This window comes from Lepidochelys kempii, chromosome 15 (genome assembly GCF_965140265.1).
Source record: "Lepidochelys kempii isolate rLepKem1 chromosome 15, rLepKem1.hap2, whole genome shotgun sequence".
Lineage (NCBI taxonomy): Eukaryota > Metazoa > Chordata > Testudines > Cheloniidae > Lepidochelys > Lepidochelys kempii.
Genome location: NC_133270.1, coordinates 21,448,060 through 21,457,529, shown reverse-complemented (window position 1 = coordinate 21,457,529; position 9,470 = coordinate 21,448,060). Strand labels below are relative to the sequence as shown.

Sequence of the window (9,470 nt, the reverse complement as noted above, 5' to 3'; positions counted from 1 at the left end):
TTGTGGGACTTTCTATGGTACCTGTTTTTCTTTCTTTCTTACTGAAGTTGTAGTTTTCTACAAACCTTTTTTTGGTGCAAAAATACTAAATGTGCATGGGGAAAATGCATAACTTTGCACAAGGGTAGTGGTGTCTTCATTGTAGACAAAACTAAAATAATAGCATAAAAAGGCAATTCTGAGTAAGTTCAACTACCTTTTAAATTGACAAAGCAAAGTTAATATCTTCATACAGCCTACATGCTGATTTAAAAGTATTTTCCGTGTGTGTGTTGGGTTTTTTGGGGGGGGAAGGGGGAGGAGACTACAGACATCACAGTTGCTCTTGTGGGAATCTGTGCTTATGTGTACTTTATGATTTGAATACACTAAACATAAGTTGCACTAAGCTAAAGCAGACTTCTTTGGTTCCTGTACTAATTGTTGACTTAGTAAAGCTAGATATGGCTATCAACTATATTGAAAAAAGGCAAGCTGTTGACCCTTAAATTTTGCTTACCAGCTGTATCCTAAAAAAGTATAGGCATTCTGCCCAGTGTTCTTAGTTATCAAGGCTCATTTTTGTGATGTTTCTTCCAGTCACTGTAAGCATGATGAAATGTCACTGTACTTGTCATTCTGATTTGCCTCTTGCATATGCTAATAAAGTTAAAATATTAAAAACTGGCTGGTGCTAGTTTCTTGCCAGTCTTAGCAACTGGAAAACGTAGGCTTAACCAGTTACACCAAATCTTCAAACAGAGGTGCTCCCATGGACAATGAAAATAAAGTCATTTTATTGGTTAGTCAGACAATATAAATTAGAAATGAAAAATACATATTTGAAATGGACTGGATGACCTGAAAGAGCAGGACTGGTTCTCACTTGTTGGCCCAGTCTACTTTGAAGTCTCATTGATGGGGCTTCCACCAGTTCCCTTGAGGAATTGGTGGAACAGATAAAGTCAGTGTTTTCTATCTGCAAAGAGACAAAATATCCATGAAGATGTAGACAGGGCCCTCAAATGTTCTGTGATATTTAGCCCAATTATCCCTTTCTTAATTTCATCTCTCTACTTCCGATTACTCCTTTATGTGATGCAAAATAACTTCTGCAGCAGTTTCACTTTTTCGTGCTCATTGACTAGCACTTGGTGTTGTAATATTTGGGTTGCTGTGCTAATATAATACGGACATATGAAAACTAAGACTTTTTCAAGTATTTCCATAACTAGTTTAAAATTTAAACTAAGTTGTGTAAATTCTGACGTGAAGTACTGTAGCTTAGAACCACAAGTATCATCCATTTGTTATTCTTTCAGGTACTTCCTGTGTACTTTTTATATAAAAAGCATCACCAAGCAAAATCATAGTAGCTTACTTATGTGGATGTCTTTTGGATTAGTTAAGACTGTTTTATTAGAAAGGTACATTTGTTTAAATATAAGCTCATTGTAGTAATTAGAACCAACTTGAAAGTTCTTCCTTTCTCTTGATAAATTTCAATAAAGTTTTGTTTAAAATATTGCATTTGTTTGCTCATATTACTTTTATATACAAATATAGTTTGAACCATACAAGAAGCCAACCTTTTAAATGCCCTCCTATGTGAAGGCCCCGTAGCATCTTCTAACATAAGTACAGCATCCATCTTTGCGTATCCCCTTGTTTAAAGCACAGATTTGTTGCTTAAAATCTGGTGGTTTTGGAAAATGGCCTAAATTAAAATGACACCTTATCCATAATCTACTGTGTTCAGTCATATCTGCTTGTTTTAGTAATAAAACAAGTTTTTACAACAAGCCTTTCAGTGCCTGTATAGATAAGTAAATTGGTGTATTCTAGTCCTCATCTGTATATTAATCCAAGTTGAATTTGCAGGTCTGGGATGCGAGTGTGGAAGGGTGTTGGAAAAAATATATAGACTGAGCAAATGCAGTTTGGTATATTGAGTATACATGATCTGGAAATCATTTTTAGAGTTGCTTTTGGAGTAGAATTCTCCTTGAGATCAGAATTTTATTGTATATATTGCAACCAGTACTGGTGGAATGCAAAATTGCACTTTATCTGTATGCACCATTAGAATGCTGTATTATCAAACTTCATTCTTCCAGTAACTGTTAAGGTTAAGTAGATATAATAATTTAAGAGTAAAGCCATTACAGACATTTCTGTAATGCTTGAATTTTGAGATACAGTTACAAGTAAAAGCCATTACAGGGATGTTTTAACTTAAGTTTAATGTATTTTTGGTCTGAAAACATCCTGGGTGCTTTATTTAAAAATTTAATGCATGGACACTAACATTATCTTTGATGATCTTCGTGCTACTAGAAATAAACCAACAAGCAAATTAAAGTCAAATTTTTAACTTCTGGGGCTAGATTCAACAGTTCATTCTGGCCTTTCCCCATCCTAACAATCAAAAGTGGTCAGGGAAATTGAAGTAAAGGGCACTCCATTTGTGGAAGACACATAGCTAATAATGGGTAGTAAAGAATGAGGGTGACATGTTCAGGAGTTGGGGTGAAATACAAAAAAGGGTGATGTTCCTAGTTATACCCATTAAATATTTTTGGTGGAAGGGAGGCATTTGACTCTCCATAATCTAAAAAAATCTATAGGTAATTCTCCCATACATTTTGCAATGGAAGGTGTTCTGATGATTGCATTACAAATTGTAGATGGTCTCAGGTTGAATGTCCATAGAATTACTCATCCTTTGAGCCAAAGCCCAGATGCTGTCAAAGATTAACATTTTAGTTTAGAGCTTGGTCCTGTGTATCTTAACTTGGTCTGTTGGCTTGTTAATGGTAAACAAATTAAAGCATCAGCGTTTGAACTGCAAACTGAGAAATTTTAGAACCCAAGGGCTCACTTAAGTATCCATGTTACTTTAACTGTAGAGTAGCAATATACATATTGAACTGAACACTTCCACTGTTTAAAAATGCACTAAGTAAATAGTACCAAAAAAGCAGAACTGCACATAACATACAGGCACTGTCTTCCCAGTTGTTCTGAACTTAAGGGAACTGGCTTCCCCAACAAACTCTGAGTAAGGTGCAGCTTCTTTACTAAGATGGAAAGGCTGATATGAAACAGCGGGTCAGGGAGGAGTGATCATTGAACAGTGTTAAGTGATAGAAATTATATATAAACACAAATGTCCTGGACCAGGATTTTTTTTAAAAAAGAGTCTAATCTTCAAGGGCAGTTAATACATGTTACAGCTATATTGTCACTGCAACAAATCTGTCAACTAACTGATTTTCTTTTTAATCGGTAGTAGTCACTATAAGCTCCTTTATGGAGCTTGACTCTCTTATATTCTTAGGACCTTCTCTTCTAGATATCTGGAAGCAGCTAGTTAGTTAAAGAACTTCTTTACCTGAAAATTATTCTCTGCATTGCTGTACACTTGTCTGAATACCTTAACAGTGTTGGAATAAAGCCTGCCATTAGCTAGTGTAATGTTTGATGTCATGCTTTTTTTTTTTTTAAGGGTAGGGGAAGGCTAGCACAGTGACTATTTAAAGTAACAAACATCCAGAACAAACATTCTACAAAATATCAAATTTATTTATATAAAATATTTTACACATGAATAACTGTACACATGCACACGCCCACACAATACTTTACCACAAATTTAGGCCAGTAGTTTTCTTTAATTTCATAAATCTAGCACACAGTATCTTACAGGAATTTACATTATAATTCTTTGAAGACACAATGGGGAAAGCTTTGATCGTTCATTTATAAACCTTCCATAAATTACAAAAGAAAGGCAGTCTGAAAAGTATGTATAAACAGTAAAAACAATTTACAAATGGACAAGAATTACAAAATAGTAACTGCCAATGTCTGCCAGCAAGATTGTTTTAATCAAGAAGCCAATATTAGAATTAGTGTTTTGAAAGATTTGTACTGTATTGGTAGAGCCTTTTAACTGGCTACAGCTTGTGTGTATAACATACACCTCTTTCATTGCTGCATCTAGGACATGCATTTTATCTTGATTCTGACATCAATAACATGAAAAATGATTTTTTAAACTTAAAACTGCACTTCCACAAGAGAGAACACTTGGGGAGCAAAGATGATTATTGTTTAGAATACTGAAACGTTCACACTAGTACCGGAGCTATAAAACAAGATTTTGAATTATTAAAACACTGTGTGCATTCTCTGGATAGTTTAGGCGCTACCTCATGTTAGTATACTGAATGTTTGCTAAAGGAACTCATACAAATGTTTAAAAATTCATCCTGCACAACATTTTCAGCCTCCAAAAAATTACATCAGACATTAAATGGAGTCAATAACACATTACTTGATCTTAAACTACCATGTCTGTGAGGTTGAAAAGACATTTGAATACACAGTACATAGAAAGTATACGCTGTATATTTAGACAGTACGAATCATTGTGTATTAATAAGGCAAAACATCAAGGCTGAGTAAACTAGGAGTTTCAAGACCATTTTTGTTTAAGATAAACGTTAGGCTAGTTTGGAGTGAGCATTTTTGAAGAGGGCTCAAATAAGATTTTACTGCTTCCCCCAAAGTTAAAGGAGAATAAAGGCAGAGATTTATCCAATATTGTTAGAGATGTGGAGGTGCCTTGAAATAAAAAGATATCCTTCTAGTCTTAATTCCTCAAAATCTTTTTTTGAAGAAAAACAGATATTGACAACATTGCTCTTTAGTAGCAACAAGTCCACTTCTTTTTTTCTTGCTGTTTTGATCAAACAAGTCACATAATTCTCTGGTGTTAAAATGCAAAGGTTCTGTAAAGATGTACGTTATAGTCATGAAAGCCCTAGTTTGAAGGGTTGTTTGTTTTTTTGTTAAAAATACCATAGCTTGGAAGCTTTACAAGTTGTCCGGAAGTAAATGAATCATTTCACTGCACCCAGCTTTTTCAGCAGTTTCTTGCCTTTGGAAAGCAGCCCCTTTTTCTTTTTCGAGGACATTTCCCTGCCTCTCCCGGGACTACCAGAACCCATAGATGACGTAGGTGACCCAGAATGGAGATGGACTGTGGGAGATGGTGCTCTCCTTGATGTACCTGTATTCTCAGGAGGAACCTATTAGGTATATTATTTTAGTTTATTGAACGTTTGAAAGCACTCATCATCAAGAAAGTTGGTAACAATTTTTGTCCTATTACCCACTTTAAAAAAAAAAAAAAAAAAGGGCTGGCTCAATTCTTCTTTCAATAGTTTTAAGTATGCCATAGGGAAATACAGACAATACATAAATACAGCTTCCCACAAATAAAATTGTGAGCAAAGGTATAGACAGCAAAAAATACACACTTCAGTGGGTCCTCAAGTTGGTTATATTTTTGAACAGAGCTGGAGACTCTTAACTTTGCCATCGTTTTGGCAAAAATCACAAATTTTGTACTTCAGCACTCTTAAAATTAAACAGCAAAGTGGATTACATACTATAGATCCATCTATATACACCAAACAGTTTCCAGAAGGAATTACTGTATGTTCAAACTGTATATGATTATCACTTAAAATTTCTGATGTCCTTTGAACACGTTTTCTTAAAACAGGTTAGCATACTGTATATACGTATTTGAGAAGATGGCACACTGGTTGAAAGAAAGAGGGGAGGAGGGGGAAAAAAAAGCTAAAATGAACCTTAATTGCAATCAAAGAAAGCTTAAAGACCCTGATTGCTTGGTGTGTGCTGCAGCTATATGATTGCCAGGTGAAGCTAAACCCTTGTTGTACAATACTTAGAACATGACAGCATTCCTAAATATTTTAAACAAAGCTATTTTAATCATCAAAAGCACTTGAATGAAACTACTAAACTATTTATACGCATCCTATTGCAACGACTGTGCCCTGCTGACAAAATGTGGTACTGTACGTTGTTAGATGATACTGTGTAGTATAAACCATGCCTCAGGGATCCCTATTATCTTTAATGCCAGTTAAGACAACATTAATACATTTAGCAGTTTGCTGTCTTATTGTGCAACAGTTTATTAAGCAAAGGGACTTCAAGCCTACTTTGATTTTTAAATCAAGGTCTAATTCTAATGAAAAACAACTTGGTAAAGCACCCCAACGTACACCTGAAGATACCATATATTTAGTCTAATGCATTCATTGGGAGAGCTGCATGTTTCATATTGACACTTTTTATTGCATTGGTAAACCAAACCACTGCTAAAGTGTTTCATAAGCATTTGCACTGATATGGACAGTCCTAGTAAACTGTGGCATATGAGGGTGTGTGTGTGTGTGTGCATTATTTCAGAATTACTGAATGGATACAGTCATAGCAAACTGGGGTACAATTGATTGTGGGAAACAGATTTTAAGGCAGACAGTGTAAGCAGATATTTGTGATTACGTTTCAGAGCTCTGTACCCCTGTAAACTTCTGTACTTATCTGCTTACAACTCACTTGCTTATTATTTAAGGGTGGGTGTTGTGCTTTTTTCCTGTATTTAGGAACTTTATCTCAGGTTAGCTAACAATGCAATACGCAGCTTTTGTCTGTAGCACAATTAGACATTGAACACTTCTTTTGATGTAAACAGAAACATTTAGCTCATGGAGAAATATGTTCCAAGTGCTGACTTTCATAAAGTTAACCCTAATTAGATGGGGAAAAGAACCCTTAATAGCCATGTCAGAGGATTTCTTTGTCTCATGCAAACACTGAGTTACAAGTACATACAGTAAATGTCTGTATCTGTTACTTTGGGGCCATTGATTTTGGAGACATATTTCTTTTTTTCACAGTTAAGTTTCAAGACTGTTGCATTAGATATTGTCAAGTGGCTTTAACTGATATCTTTATTGGTATCTTCAGTTGCTCACTTACGTGAAGGCTACATTGCCTTATTAAGGTGTGAAATGAACACTCTTCTTCTGTTTCCAAGCAGATGAGCAAAAAAATAAAAATATATATAAAATATATAATATATAAAAATATTGCAGTGATGAAACAAAACAAAAATGAAATACTCTGTACATGAATAATCTTTCATAAAGTGGAAGGTTTGGGCAGTTAACCGTTATTAGTAGGACTAAATCTTAAAAGGGTTAAAATTATTGTTAATCAGCTATCTTTACATTTTATGTTTCAGGGAGTAGCTGTCCCACTCCTTCCCCATCCCCAGCTACTTTTCCTGTTTTAATCTAGGTAATGTGTATGTGTATAGTTTTAAGTTTGAGGAAGTAAGAACTTTCACTAGAAAAGGCTGATGAAGTTAAAATTTTATTTCATTCACCAGAATCTCTTAATTTAAAATTAGGTTCATAATTATAAATGCTCATGATACATTAAAGATCAGTGCAGTCTTTCCATATTTAAGATGACTCTTAAAAATACCTAAAATGGGTATGTGGATTTTAAAATGTCATAAATAATATCCAAACTAAATGAGATGGTATAACATGGAAAAATTGAAAAAAATTATTTTTTAGTGGAGTTGCTTACCCTTTTTGCTTTTGTACGCAGTGGTGTATCCTGAACATATCGTGATGGTGCATCAGAAAGATAGACTTCTACATCATCAGGCACTTCTTCAAGAAAGTTTGAAGGAACCAGCCCCTTCTGTCCATTAAGTTCACCCTGCAATATGATAAACAATTGCTTTTGCAGTTTTTACAAATATGAATGCCTGTAAACATGCAACACTCTTATGAGATAGAGAGCTACTCGTCTGTATTTCATGAATGGCGAAATGAAGGGAGCAAAGAGCAAGTGACTTGCCCAAGATCACACACAAAATCTGATGGAGCTGGAAACAGAACTGAGATTTCCTGACTCCGATCCTGTGATTGAGGTGCAAATTATCTTGCAAAAAAAGAGGCTAAAGAAAAGATAGGCAGAAAGTGTTCTGTAATTTCAGGTGAAGTCTATGGGTCCAGTATATTAAAAGAATGTGTTTAGATTACCTATGGTTAAGCTATGCATCCACGTCTTTGACAATATTAAAGTCACTGTGGGGGCAGAGAAGGCTACGCCATGTATTGAGTAGGTAAGACCTTTTAATATCTTCTTTTGCATTTTTTTTTTGACTTTGCAAAGGGAAGTGCAAGGCCCTCCACACCATTTCTGCCCTAGATAGCAGATGCACAAGGGAAAACAGATGAAGCAGCCTCTTAAGGGTGTTTGCCCATTTCCTGTCCCTCCTGTGCAATATAGGATAGAGATAGATGGAGAAAAGGTGCCATTTTCTAGTTTACATGGATCCAGGGGATGCAAACACCTTTGCAGCTGCTGGGGAGGGGCTGTGGCTCTAATTTCAGCAGACAACTGTTATTCCAGCTGCTAACCATGGGTCAGAGGGGTGTATTTCATCACCCCAGTTGCTCTGCACTTTTCCCCCATAGAGCCGTAGTGCACAGGCTTTATGTAGATGGAATGGATTTCACGCCATGCAAGTAACCATGCTTTACTAACAATCTCAGTGCAGTTCTAATCTGTGTCCCTTTACTGACTGGAGCCTGCAGCAAAAGGGTGGCTAGAAACATTTGATTGGAACAGTGTTACTTCAGCTGTGGTAGTTACAATTTTATTAGCTATTTGGGCATGTATTCACATTGCCATGCTTCTCACTTGCAGTTCAGATACACTTATTGCAGCTAAAGTCACTAGGCAAATGTTCTTGTAACTTGTAAATGTATGAACACAGCTACAAATCTGAGATGCAGGAACAGCGCTATTTACATTATCACTTTGTACCTAAGAATTAGGGTATAGCATCACTAAGTGGCATGTTTAATAAATTTGCTGATATAGTAAATATTCAAGATGAAATGATAACCTGAATGAAATCCTCCCAGATCATACTTAAATAGTAATTGGAGATGCTGTTAGTAAAATGAGCTATTAGATACACTGTGCTTGATGTAGTTTAAGAAGCCAAAGAAAAGAAAACTTACATAGTAAAACCCATCTTCATCTATTTCACCAAAGACAGTGATAATGTCTCCTGTACAAAAAGTAAGCTCAGCCTGTGGAAAGAGGAAGGTGACTGGTCATGCTGTGTTACTGTGCAAACACTAATATTTGCTGCACTGAGGGCACATCAGGTTCATAATTTTTTTCCAATCATGTTAGTAGACAAGTGAATGAATCTGCATGTTGAATTAGAGAGCAAAATATTCTTCAGAACAAACCAGAAAGCTTTTTTTACTATCATACACTCGGCATTTTCTTGACAAACTGAACGTTAAATCCCTGGGTTCAGCTCATCCTAATGTGTGGGAGGAAATCACAGGAAGGATCCCCTTGTGGAGTTGGGGGTGAGATATGACCTCCTACAATCTGCCCCAGGATGCTGGTAACATAGCTCTATTGAAGCTGTGCTACCAAGGACACTTCCTCGCTGCAGCAGCCCCATACTCTCTGGGAGGTCACTCTTTCGGGGAATCTCTGCGGGGTCGGACAGAAGACACTGCATGACCACTTTGCCCCTGCACAGAGCTGGGCACAAACAG

At 36.1% G+C, this 9,470-nt stretch overlaps 1 protein-coding gene across 7 annotated transcripts in view; it reads right to left on the bottom strand.

Moving 5' to 3' along the window:
- Positions 1 to 3,590: 3,590 nt before the first annotated feature.
- The window catches only part of RIMBP2 (RIMS binding protein 2), a 280,460-nt gene continuing 274,580 nt past the window's right edge, over positions 3,591 to 9,470 (bottom strand). For 6 of the 7 annotated variants that reach the window (XM_073312915.1, XM_073312918.1, XM_073312919.1 and 3 more), the window contains 3 exons: positions 8,913 to 8,984; positions 7,462 to 7,596; positions 3,591 to 5,075 (listed from right to left, as the gene is read on the bottom strand). In XM_073312915.1, the coding sequence (XP_073169016.1) occupies positions 4,887 to 5,075; positions 7,462 to 7,596; positions 8,913 to 8,984 (396 nt within the window). In that variant the 3' untranslated portion in view covers positions 3,591 to 4,886. Of the gene's footprint in view, positions 5,076 to 7,461; positions 7,597 to 8,912; positions 8,985 to 9,470 lie in introns of those variants that run through there. The other variant, XM_073312921.1, reaches the window with a different exon arrangement.